Source organism: Megachile rotundata, chromosome 4 (assembly GCF_050947335.1).
Source record: "Megachile rotundata isolate GNS110a chromosome 4, iyMegRotu1, whole genome shotgun sequence".
Taxonomy (NCBI): Eukaryota; Metazoa; Arthropoda; class Insecta; order Hymenoptera; family Megachilidae; genus Megachile; species Megachile rotundata.
This window is the reverse complement of record NC_134986.1, coordinates 10,257,659-10,270,676: the sequence shown is the minus strand read 5'-3', so window position 1 is coordinate 10,270,676 and position 13,018 is coordinate 10,257,659. Positions and strand designations below refer to the sequence as shown.

General features: G+C 37.1%; 3 protein-coding genes across 6 annotated transcripts in view; 2 read left to right on the top strand and 1 right to left on the bottom strand.

Annotated features, from left to right (window-relative positions):
* Positions 1-2,406, top strand: part of LOC100881569 (aquaporin homolog protein drip) — a 52,873-nt gene extending 50,467 nt beyond the window's left edge. For both annotated transcript variants that reach the window (XM_076531085.1, XM_012281451.2), the window contains one exon: positions 849-2,406. In XM_076531085.1, the coding sequence (XP_076387200.1) occupies positions 849-1,247 (399 nt within the window). In that variant the 3' untranslated portion in view covers positions 1,248-2,406. The remainder of the gene's footprint in view (positions 1-848) is intronic.
* Positions 2,407-3,468: 1,062 nt separating this feature from the next.
* Positions 3,469-8,428, top strand: LOC100881675 (SET and MYND domain containing, class 4, member 3). Its single transcript, XM_003701661.3, has 7 exons — positions 3,469-4,230; positions 4,894-5,425; positions 6,441-6,763; positions 6,979-7,187; positions 7,307-7,431; positions 7,734-7,943; positions 8,049-8,428. Exons 1-7 carry the CDS (start codon positions 3,924-3,926, stop codon positions 8,368-8,370), a joined length of 2,028 nt encoding a protein of 675 aa, XP_003701709.1. The 5' UTR covers positions 3,469-3,923; the 3' UTR covers positions 8,371-8,428.
* Positions 8,429-9,172: 744 nt separating this feature from the next.
* Positions 9,173-13,018, bottom strand: part of LOC100876977 (uncharacterized) — a 28,695-nt gene continuing 24,849 nt past the window's right edge. For 2 of the 3 annotated variants that reach the window (XM_012281454.2, XM_076530318.1), the window contains exons 4-6: positions 12,456-12,991; positions 10,655-12,340; positions 9,173-10,039 (exon numbers count right to left, since the gene is read on the bottom strand). In XM_012281454.2, coding sequence (XP_012136844.1) covers positions 9,976-10,039; positions 10,655-12,340; positions 12,456-12,991 — 2,286 coding nt within the window. In that variant the 3' untranslated portion in view covers positions 9,173-9,975. Of the gene's footprint in view, positions 10,040-10,613; positions 12,341-12,455; positions 12,992-13,018 lie in introns of all 3 variants that reach the window. The other variant, XM_076530319.1, reaches the window with a different exon arrangement.

Here is a 13,018-nt window from a genome sequence, read left to right as displayed (position 1 = left end):
TAAATGTATTTACTGAAATTTACAAAATCACCAAATTGTAATAATAGAAAAGTAAACCTTTTTCTTTCAAATCATACTTTTCTAATTTCTTTGAGAATAGAATTAAAACTGCGAGGGTCAAGGTCTGACATCTGTTAACACGACATTGATTACGTCAGAGGTAGACAAGTTAAATGAATTCTATATACAGAAGGCGCATGACGCTTGATTCATTCGTGACAGTTGATTAATGCATAAATTAATTTCTGTGATTAGCCGTAACATCAACGAGTAATTACCTGGAAATGTCTACCATAATGAAAATGAGTGATAATAAATTATACTGTCATATTGTCGTTGTATGAAATCTATCTTCATAAGAGTTCATTGCTATGTACATTAGTATATGTTCTACACACATGTAAATATGTGAATACACATCTAATATTGATCACTCTACAGCAATATCGTTATTTTTCATATAAATTTACTAATAAATTCAAGCTAGATTAATACAAATATAATGGACTTATCCATTGACTTTGAAAGTTTTGGAATTGAAAAATGTGGAAATTGGGAAAATTCTAAAAATTGAAAAAATTTCAACAATTTACAAATTTACAAATTTACAAATCTGAAAGGATGGACAGAAATATTTAGAAAGTCCAAAATTTCAATATCTAAAAATTCCAAATTACAAAAATATTATTTTAAAAAAATTCCTGAAATAAATTTAAAATCTTCAAGACCTAAAGAAACTAACAAAATTAAAAAGACCCAAACAGAAATTTCTTTAAAGATAAAAAATCCTACACTCCTATACAGTATCCTACACAATATATTTTATGAAAAATGTATTTATTTAACAGGTATTAATACCCGCAAGCGCAAGTGCCCTCGGTTTGGGAGTCACGTCGCTCCACTCGCAAGTAACCGAGAGCCAAGGCATCTTCATAGAAGCGATAGTGACATTTCTGCTGCTGTTAGTCGTGCACGCCGTAACAGACCCAAAACGAACGGACACAAAAGGATGGGCACCAATGGCGATCGGTTTAACCATCACCGTCGCCCACATGGCTGCTGTTCCCGTAACAGGAAGCAGCATGAACCCCGCCAGATCACTGGGACCCGCAGTTATCCTGGATTACTGGGAACATCACTGGGTTTACTGGATCGGACCTATCCTCGGAGGATGCGTCGCCGGTGTGCTCTACAAAATGGCGTTCAGACGAAAGAAAGAAGACGACGAGGCATCCTACGATTTCTAAACGAAAGAAACACGATTTGTGATGCAATCTTCTCGACAGGGAACGAACCGAAATTTCTTACAATACTCCGTAATTATATATAAACGATGTAAAATATTGGCGCTGTAAAAACGTGACGAATTCAGAAAAGTTCGTTCGGTTTGGGGAAATATGAGATTAATGGACGGAGCGTGAAACGCGACTGACTGGATGTTTGAGGCTGGACAAGAAGGGATGTTCTATTTATTATACTGTACAGTTTAAGCGATTTTTCGACGAATATTTAACACGACTAGTTTAGAGAATTAATGTCACTTGGATGTGCTGAGGGAATGTGTACAGTGATGAGGTGATTTGAGATCTGTAATTTTTAGGGGGAGATGTTGGGAGATTGGATATTGTTCGGAATCTTGGATTTATTGCACTTTCGAATTCTCAGTTTGGAGATTTGGAAAATTGGGAGCTTAATTTGGGGAATTGGCGATGTGGGAATTTAGAAATTTTGAAAGGGGAGTTTGGAATTTGGGGTGTTGGGAATTTGAGGTGTTGGCAATTTGCAGAGATTGGAATTTGGGGTGTTGGGAATTTGAGGTGTTGGCAATTTGAGGAGATTGAAATTTGGGGTGATAAGAATTTGGCGAGACTGGAATTTAGGGTGATAGGAATTTGGGGAGATTGGAATTTGGGGAGACTGGAATTTAGGGTGATAGGAATTTGGGGTGATAGGAATTTGGGAAGACTGGAATTTGGAGAGATTGGAATTTGGGGTGTTGGGAATTTGAGGTGTTGGCAATTTGAGAAGCTTGGAATTTGGGGTGATAAGAATTTGGGGAGACTGGAAGTTAGGGTGATAGGAATTTGGGGAGATTGGAATTTGGGGAGTCTGGAATTTGGGGTGATAGGAATTTGGGGTGATAAGAATTTGAGGAGATTGGAATTTGGGGTGATAAGAATTTGAGGAGATTGGAATTTGGGGTGATAGGAATTTGGGAAGACTGGAATTTGGGGTGATAGGAATTTGGGGCGCTGGGAATTTGCAGTATTTACAATTTGAGAAGATTAGAATTGAGGAGATTGGAATTTGGAGTGCTGGGAATTTGAAATATTTGGAATCTAGAGAGATTGGAATTTGGGACGCTGAGAATTTGAAGTATTTCAAACCTTAAATTATAAAAACTTGCAGACTTAAAAATTTGCAAATATCAAATTTTCAAATTGAATAATTAACTGTACCTTACAGACCCATCACTGTTGCACAATCAAGAAATTATAAAAACGCAAGAACTATTTTGTAATTTACTGTTAATTCTTTCCTATACTATATTTTCTATCTTTTTAATCGAGAAGTCTCGCTTAAAAAACAAAAATATCTTGTTGAAAATAAAATATCATCGTTAATTATATGAATGATATAATGATTCTCTCTATAATACAATATTTGTTACATGTATAGTAGAAATGTTTAAAAATTTTAAGTATTAAACATTCGAATTTTACTCTAATATTTTAAATGTTAAATATTCAAATTTTATTGCAATACTTTAAATATTAAACACTGAAATTTTCTATTTTAATATTCATTCAAAATTTCAACATTTTTACCAGAAGAGTATTTAATATGCATATTACACATAAAATCACATTTTATAACATCTCTTTCATTTCTTGATAAAAGTCTATTTCGTGTACATTTCGTAAATCGTTTAAGTTTTGTACATATTGTACTTAAATTATTTTATAAGATACCATCTTTAAATATATGATTTATACTGTGCACTAAATGTTTGTGAATCATTCGTTCCAAATTCTTGACAAATTATTCAATAGTTTTACTGTAAAATTATTTGTTAACTGGTTTAATAGATTATTGTTAGAAAGGTAAGACAAATACATTAATAGAATAAGATATTAAAATAAATAAAATAACTGGTTAGCAATAACAAATATCAACCACCTACTTTTTTCTAAATTATTTCTTCCTTAAGCTTCCTTAACTAGTTGAAGTACTATTCTCACAAAATATAATCCATAGATTATATTTTTAAACGTTGAGATTTCCTCTAACAACAACTTTGTTAATCAACTAATTCCAACAAATTGCTATGAAAGAAATCTATGTAAAGTGAATTATATCAATTAGATTCGCGTTCCGATATTTACACGTGCTTCTGTCGTGCTTCCTTGTTCCAATCGCACACCTCTACCAGGCCGAAAATAACGCAAACAGAAATAGACGAACGTAGTATTTAGTAGCTGTAGACGATGCCAGTAGCATCGAGTGTCGTCGACCGTCGACGTGTCATTCGGATGCACGTTTAATCAGAACTTGTAAAAGCAACTACTCTCAAAAAATTTCGCAACGTTTCAAATCTCTGTGAATGAAGGAACAGTTCATTCAGAAGTACCAAAAACTTTCTAATTTTTATTCGTGCGCCGAACATCCGAATCGTAAGGAATTCGTAAACAGAACGAGTATGAATCACCAGGAAATTATAAATAGTAAACAATTATAAATAATCGCATAATTATAAACAGCGTAAATTACACCTTTTGTAAACATAAATACTATAAATAATTGTGATATTCGTAAATCTGTGCACAAAATTGAAATCTATAAATCAGATTATTGTGACATTCGCAAATTTGTGATTGAATCGTAAATCTATGAACAGCAAGTTTAATTAAAATACATAAAATATGTTGAAAGACGAAGAGAACGAAATCAGTGATTACTTTGCCGCGAATTTCTCGCAGCTGCAACGTGCAATTAGCCCGCAAGAGATGAAGAAGTTCAGATCACTGGATAACAATTCGGATAGGATTGCTTTTTTGTTGGGATACCCAGAGACCCACCTTCTGTCCCTTGAAGTGATGGAAGCGATGTTGAAGAGCAGTGAGAAAGCTCTGCAACTTAAAGATGTCGGTAACAAGTATTTTGGACGTGGGGAATTTGTGAAGGCACTGGAAACTTATTCGAATGCTGTTCTTCTGGCACCTAAAGAAGGTACCCTTTTAAAATCTCTGTCAGTAATGTAGGGGAAGTAATAATATTGTTGAATTTTCATTTTAGTTTTTTTGATGTACCTCTGTATGTCTATGTTCATATGTTACCTGTGACACATTTGTATCATATATATCATGTGACACGTGTGTATCAGCTATATCATCTGAAGTACCTATGTCATGTGTGACATCTACGTCACCTATGTCACTTACGTATGTCCTTATGTCCACATATCATCTGTAACTCTCTATCTACACATCATCGATATCCACATATCATCTATAACCTTCTAACTACACATCATCCATATCCACATATCATCTATAACCCTCTATCTACACATCATCTATATTCACATATCATCTATATACGTCTCTTCACATATCATCTTTATTTCTACCTAACATCCACATCGCTGAACTCTAATATTCTTCATAACCCTATATCTCCTATATCACTACATTTCTAATGACTCTACATCTCCCAAATCCCTATATTCCTAGTATACCTACATCCTCCACATGTCTAAATATCAAATATATCCACATTCCCAACATTCCTACACATATCCTCCACAATACGTCTATATCTCAAAAACCCATCCCTACATCCCCAACTTCACTTAAAAACAAAATAAATTTCACTCCAATATTAATTCCTCAGATTTGGGCGTAATACTGGCAAATCGTTCAGCAACGCTCTACCATCTTGAAAAGCACCGCGAAGCTCTGACGGACGTAGAAGAAGCTATACGAGTTGGTTATCCAAAAGAACTGCTCTACAAACTAGAAGAAAGACGAGCCAGATGTTTGCTCGGTTTAAAAAGACACGACGAAGCAATAGTAGCATTTAGAAAAGCTTTGAAATCTCTAGACGACGCGAAGTTACCCTTCGAGAAGAAGCAGAAGCTGGAGGCTGATATGAGGGTGATGCTCGCTGTGATGGAGAAGGGTAATCAAATCGCGCAGAAGTCGAACAAGATGAACCTGAAGAAGGATAAAATTGATGGATCTAAGAGATCGTGTCCGAAGATCGAGGATGGCAATCCTTTGTTTCTGTCTTGTAGTAAAGCTGTTACTATAAGAAACGACGGTGGCGATATAGGGAGACACGCTGTCGCTACTAGGAACATCGAGCCTGGTGAAATACTTGTGGTAGAGAAACCACATTGTTCGTTTATATTGGCGGAATACAGGTGCGATTTATATTTAATTTTGATATTATTCTTTGATTTATTTGGGAAGATTGTTGTTCATTTTGTAAACCAATTTGTGGGGATTTGAGATTCTGGAAGTTTGAGAGTTTTGGTGATTCGAGTGTTTGGGAGTCAAGGATTTGAAGATTTGGAAATTCGGAAATTTGTGTATCTGGGGATTTGGTGATTTGGGATTGGAGAAGGTTGGAAATTTGGAGGGTCGAGAATTTGAGTTTGGGGACTTGAGAATTTGGAAGTTTGAGAGTTTGAAAATTTCAAAATTTGAGAGTTTGAGAGTTTGGAAATTCTGAGAATTTGGGGTTTGAGAGTTTGGAAAAATTCAGAATTTGGGGTTTGGGAATTTGGGAGTTTGAGAGTTTGGAAATTTTGAGAATTTGGAAGGTTGAGAGTTTGGAAATTTCAAAATTTGAGGGTTTGAGAATTTGGGAGTTTGAGAGTTTGGAAATTTTGAGAATTTGGGGTTTGAGAGTTTGGAAATTTCAGAATTTGGGGTTTGAGAGTTTGGAAAATTTCAGAATTTGGGAGTTTGAGGGTTTGGAAATTTTGAGAATTTGGGGTTTGAGAGTTTGGAAAATTTCAGAATGTGGGGTTTGAGAATTTGGGAGTTTGAGAGTTTGGAAATTTTGAGAATTTGGAAGTTTGAGAGTTTGGAAATTTCAGAATTTGGGGTTTGAGAGTTTGGAAAATTTCAGAATGTGGGATTTGAGAATTTGGGAGTTTGAGAATTTGGAAATTTTGAGAATTTGGAGATTTGAGAGTTTGGAAATTTCAAAATTTGAGGGTTTGAGAATTTGGGAATTTGAGAGTTTAGAAATTTTCATAATTTGGGGTTTGAGAATTTGGAAAATTTCAGAATTTGGTGTTTGAGAATTTAGGAGTTTGTGAGTTTGGAAATTTTGAGAATTTGGAGATTTGAGAGTTTGGGAGTTTGAGAGTTCGGAATTTTGAGAATTCAAACAAATAAAAAATTAGAAATTTAACAATTTCATTTCAGGCTTACTCACTGTCATCTCTGCATGAACAAGATATTCGTACCAATACCATCCAAATGTCAAGTATGCAGTTACCTAGCGTATTGCAGTACTTCCTGCAGAGATGCAGACGCAAAAATCCACGAAAGCGAATGCGCAGTGTTACCTAGTTTGTGGATGTCGAAAACATCTGTCACGTGTTTCTTAGCTTTAAGGGCGATCACCCAGCGATCCTTCGAAGAATTCATTAAATTAAAGGATAAGTTAAAATCTACGAAGGGTAGATTCGAAATTACTCAGCAAAGGCCTTACCGATCTGACGATTTCGAAGCCTATTATGGTTTAGGTAATCAACTGATATTATTGTCAAAATGAAATGCATAATTTTTAATGAAAATCTTCAAATCAAAATTGATTCGAATTTTTTATTTTCAATGAAGTTATACATTATTCTCTACGCAGTCTTTATTCTGGTCTTTATTATCCCCAGTCTTTATTTAATAAAACTAGTGTTATAAGTACAGGTAGATATATTAAATATTCTGCTGTTTTTATGTGTAGTGACTCACGAAGACGAAAGAACTGATGAAGACATGCTTCACAGAACGTACATAGCCGTCTGGTTATTGAGGCTATTGAAATTAAGTCGATATTTCCCTGAAAATGTGAAAACTCCGGATACAGCCGAAGCGAAACCATCTGAAGATGAATTATTTATAGGAAGTTTAATTTTACATGGTTTAATGTTACTGCAATTCAATGCTCATGAGGTACACCTTATAAAAATTCTACGCTTCATAAATCATATGCTTCATAATTAAAATCAAATATAATCAAGTAATAGAAAATGTTATTTTGTAAAATATTATTCTTTGTAAAAATATTTTAGATATCAGAATTAACAATACCAAGAGGCGAAAAAACCTTAGCAAAAGCTAAAAGCACCTTCATAGGCGGTGGTCTCTTCCCGACAATAGCGTTATTTAACCATTCATGTAATCCTGGTGTCATCAGGTGCGTTCGATTACATCTAATTTAATTACTGATAAAATGTTTGTACAGTGCAATGTCATAGATTACAAATTAAGTAATATTATTACATGTAGGAACGTTTTACTGGTATTATGAATTGTTTATTATAATTTATTTAAACTGTATTATTATAGATCTGTATGATTAAGTCATTTATTATAAATTCAAACAATTTTAATAGCCATTCAATTAGCATACTTTGCCATTCAATTAGTGTGCTTTTATAAGCCAAGATATTTTGAAGATGATTATAGATATAATATTATGTAATTATAAATATATAGATATTTTATCGGAACTACTATGGTTGTACGAGCGATCCGTTCAATCGCGGCGGGAGAAGAAATATCAGAAAATTATGGTCCAATTTTTACCATGTCCCCTGAAGCTGAACGGAAAAGGACTCTGAGATGGCAATATTGGTTCGACTGTAATTGTGAAGCTTGCGTCGGTCATTGGCCCCTTTTGGACGACATCGACCCAACAATTCTAAGGTTCTTCAACTCATCATTTATTTTAAAAAATATTCAAACTTACAAAACGTAAAGAATTTAATAGTACAACTTTTTACTATTCTACTAATCACACTTCATTTTCAGATTCAAATGTGACACTGGACGAGAATGTGGAAACATTCTACCCGTGAAAACCGATACGAACGAGTTCATGATCAGATGTCCGAAGTGTGGGAAAAATACAAACATTTTGAAAGGTTTAAAGGCATTGCAGGATACCGATTCACTTTTCAGAGTTGCCTCTAACAATCTAGAAGATGGAAAACATGTGGAAGCATTAAGCTCTTATTTGAAGATTCTGAAACTTCTGGATGAAACCCTCGCTTTGCCTATCAGAGACTATCACGTTTGTCAACAGGGTGTTCGATTATGTACGCTTGCCCTGGGAAACTGCAGTTATGTTTGAGTATATATTACCATCAAATGCATGAACTGAAAAATAAAAAACTGCAAGGAAAACCAAATTTGTTCTTATATTTCAATAATCATTTATATCCATTGCATATTAATCAATAAAATCAATATTAAAAAAAAAAATAGAACAAGTGGCGCCATCTCTCCTGCGAAGCGGGTGAACTACACACTTTTGGAACTGTAGTTTCGTTAGTTCCTACTTTCCACCGCTAGATGGCGGAGCATGTTTTCGAAAGTACAACTAGCGCCATCTCTCCGGCGAACAGTGTGAACTACACGTATTTGTAACACCACGTTCATTAGTTCCTATTTCCGCCGCTAGAGGTCCAAACATCAACTCTAGAGCGAGAAACTTGAACTCCTGGGACATCTAGCGGTGAAAAGTTGGAACTAATGAATGTGGTGTCTCAAATACGTGTAGTTCACCCTGTTCGCCGGAGAGATGGCGCCACTCGTTCGATGACGTCACTCCTTGAAAGCGCGCGTAAATTTGAATTTCAAACAGCGTACAAGAATGAAACTTAGAAAAATATAGAAAATTATAATGGTAATATAATACTAATATAATATAATGGTAATTATAATGGTAATATAACAACGGTAATATAGAAAATTGCAATGGTAAAAATTTATTGTAAAAATTATTTAAAATCATTCACAAAATTTTATTTATTCAAAAGTGTCTGTTATAAATCAAGCACAATGCGTGTTATTGCGAGTTATACCTCTTTTCTGAAAAAATGTCTTTAAAAGGGAAGATCTAAAAGGCTGTTAAAAGTTATAAAACACTGAAAGCAAATTAACGATGACCGTTTATTAACAAACCAGATTTATTTTAAATACAATTTGTACGATACCAGCTAATGCGACTACAATGAATATCACAGCATTTCTCAGGTAGACATTCTGGATGTCAGTCTCAGTAGCTCAAAAGTATTAATCAACTAAATACTACTCTTACTCTTTAAATTGGGTAGTGAGTAAATGGCGAGTACTCGTATAAGTTAATCCACTCCATTTCTCGTGTAGTTCGTCATCAAACAAAAATATATTTCACAACGAAACATACGTTAACTCCGAACTACGTCCAACTAAATAGCCATAGTCCAGCTTGTTAGCGTTCTACATCTAACGGGACATGACTATGTACAATTTTATTGTAATTATTAACACAAACACGAATTTACAATATACATGAAAGCCCATGAAAGTCCTTTGGATAAAAACTGAATATCTTCTCGAAACACGTTCTTCATATTTCCATCACGTATATTGCAGTTAATCGAACTTAAGCAAAATTTTCTGGTACATCGGTGAAATTATAAGGTCGTTTAATCTCATTAAGTTCGAAACGAAAACTGAAGTACAGCTTCTTGGTAAAAATAGTTAACCGATATCACAATTGCCTTAATTAAATCTAAACCAATGACATATTATACAGCGAACACGTTGATTACGTATCAATCGAGAAAGAAATGCATTCGTGAATTTACAAAAATTAAATCGTGAGTCGTAAACAACGTGACTTAAACTCTACGCGAAATATGTACATCATTTTCTGAGCCATGACAAGTGTAATTTTAATGACTGATTCTCTTCATTCGACTCCGGTCTCCATTAGTTTGTCCAGACAATCGTACGATTTTGATTGAATAATGTATCTGTAACAAAGTAATATTCATTTTTTATTAATATTTGTAGGAGATAAAATTAATCATTTTTTTAGTATTCTATAATAAGCGAGTTTAATGCATCCTCCATCTTAGTTATTTTATGGTTAAAATCATTCGTTCAAATCCACCCATAAGCATTATAGTAGCTGTCACAATTATTCATCTAAAATCTGAAGCAAACCATATTAATTTTATATTCGATATTTTCTAACTGATGAGTCGCCATCTTAGTTATTTTAAAATTAGACCCTAACTTCGTTAGCACTTAGACTCTGAAAGCATCAGAGTCTCAAGAAGACCATCAACCCCACAAGCAAGAGTTATCACAGCAATAATAATAGATTAGTTTCGTAATAGAAATTTGTTGCAAGTAAAAGCAAATATGGTAACCAAATCTTAACTAGTTCACCATCTTAACCATTGTAACATCACCCTCTAGATCCATCTATCAGAAGATCCATAACAAAGTTAAATAAGCCTAACCTCAACCCTCACATCAGCCCCATAAGCAAGAATCAGCATTAAGCAAAATGTTAATAAAGCAAAGCACCATAGAACTAACCCAAAGTTACCGTCACCGGTATCTATCTCTTGTAACCCAACCGTTTATGTGTCGGGTCTCTTCTGCCCACATGTAGGACCATCTTCCCAGCCTTGGCGGCCTTAAAAGTCTGCAGCGCCTTGGCATGAGTCAACCCATCCATCGATATTCCATTGATCGCCAGAATCTCATCTCCAACTTTCAGAGTGCCCTCTTCTGCAGCTTGGCCACCGGCTATGATGTCCTTCACGAAAATACCCATGGATCCTTTGTTGCTATCGGAGCCTCCAACGATGGAGAAACCCAACTTCTTCGAGGCACCCTTGTCCAGTGTAATTGTCAGCAGATCCATCGACAGACTGGTTGCTCTTCGAGGACAGACGAGAGTGGTGGCTCGTTTTCGTACCACGTAGAACTTCCTCATACCAGTCATCTTTTGATCCGAGTCCTTCTTGGAATTCGTCTCGGAGTCCATGCTGCTGATGGACAAGTTAGCCTCGTCCTTCGCCACCTTATTGTCCTTATCGTCGACGGAAGCGGAAACATCCTTCTCCTTCAACGTCCACACAGCAGAGTCGCTTCTGGTTCGCACTAGAATGTCTCCCCAGGTGTCACCCAACTCTTCCCCGAAGGTGAAGGTCGGTTCCCTCGCTATCTGCAGCTCGACAGTGCCCAGACAGTTCTTCAGGGCGTTCCTCGCCTCCGCGATGGACATTCCCCTCAACCTGCGTCCACAAACGCGGACGATTTCGTCCCCTATGCGAAACTGCTTCGACTTCGCTGCCTCCCCGTTGACGTTCATCTTGGAGATCACGTAGAAAGGTCTGACAGCTTCCCTCCTCTCCACGGAGATTCCTAGACTCCCAGGTTTATCTACGGTCAGCTTCATGGTCTTCAGCTCCCGACGCACCAGGGTCTTCGCAGGGGTCGGAAGAGGATGCTCCATCTTCGTGGACTTCTTTATCTTGTTTCTGTTGTTGACGTCGCAGTCGTCGGGCTCGATACTGGACCTGGTCCTCTTCGGGCTGTAGTACTGCACGGTGTTGCTGATCGTCGAGTTGATCTTCGTGGCTGGTGGACTATCCTTGCAAGGAGAAGCAGCGTTCTCCAGTAGGTTCAGAGTACTCGAGTGCGTGTGCTTCCGAGATCTGAGGGGAATCTGCGATATCCTCGGCTCCTTCTGCAGCTTTACTGCCTGCGAAAGTGGCTCCGATCTGGCGAACCTCTTCGTAGGTATCCTACTGACCTCGTTGCTCCCTGAAGTGGACGGTATTCTCGCCTCAAGGTCGCTGGCAGCTTTGGACGGAGTCTCGCATCTCCTCAAGGTGTTTTCGGGTTTGACTTGCTGAGGCACGCAGTTGTCGCGGAACTGCGAATACTCTTCGAAAGTGTCATCGCCGTCGGATACCAAGGCAGTAGTATTCGTTTCTATCGACTCATTGAGTACGTTGCTGTCGATTACCACGGTGTCATCCAGACAGGGAGCCTCGTTCTCGTTGGTCTCGCTCGGCTCGTCTCTTTCCTTCGGGGTGTTGGCAGGCAGGGATAAATCCACACCGTGGTAGTCGTCGGAGGTTATGGAAAAGCTACGGGGTTTCAACATAGCTGGCACAGATTGCTCGCTGTCTGGAGAGTCTGCTCCAGCACGGGTGCTGTCAGAGTCGTACCCGCTTTCGTCACAGCCTAGTCGCAGGTTGTTCATCAGGTCCTCCAAACCGGTCGTCGGACAAGGTCTCTGAGTCTCCGCTCTGCAAAATATTTTAAATTGGTATCAATTTTATTGATATCTTAATAACACCCTTAATAATATTAATACCTTAGCAACACACCAGCAAGGTATTAAGATTATTTTAAACAACTCACCTGTCGCATTCAGTTGACCTTGAACTAAACAAATTCCTCTTGATATTATTGAGTTGATTGCTGAAGAAATCCTTCGTCTGCGTAGAACCATGGCTTTTACTTCCATCCGCAGTGGTTCTGTTAGGACTCAATCTTCTAACCTTGTTCAAGGTCTCCTTCGCAAAGGTAGTACCTTCCTGCGTTTTTAGCATACTCTGGTTCTTTAAGATGTAGTCAAGAACGCGTTGCTGTTCCTGGAGGTCCTGTATACTGCGACTGAGTTGCTTCTTCTTCTCGTGCAGAAGAGTTCCACGATTCAATCGACTGTCATCCATGCTGATTCTGAAAGGCACGTTCTTTATCGCACCCTCGCTTAGGGCTTTCTCCATGGGATAATGGCCGATGCAAGTGACGTCTTCTTCCTGAATCGTCACATTCCTTGACGCGTCACCGCTAAGAAAATTGTTATTTCTCTCGCTACCTCTGAACAGGTTTCGTAACGATTCCACCCTGGATATTCTCTTTGGCTTTGGTAATTCTGGCGATCCGATGGCACCCTGGGAATTATTATATTATTTATTCAA

Bases quoted from the DNA above. Each gene is read 5' to 3' on its own strand.
- LOC100881675 (XM_003701661.3), top strand. From the start codon at position 3,924: ATGTTGAAAGACGAAGAGAACGAAATCAGTGATTACTTTGCCGCGAAT. The intron at 6,764-6,978 runs GTAATCAACTGA...TTTTATGTGTAG, and splicing joins CGAAGCCTATTATGGTTTAG to TGACTCACGAAGACGAAAGA. The intron at 7,432-7,733 runs GTGCGTTCGATT...ATAAATATATAG, and splicing joins TGTAATCCTGGTGTCATCAG to ATATTTTATCGGAACTACTA.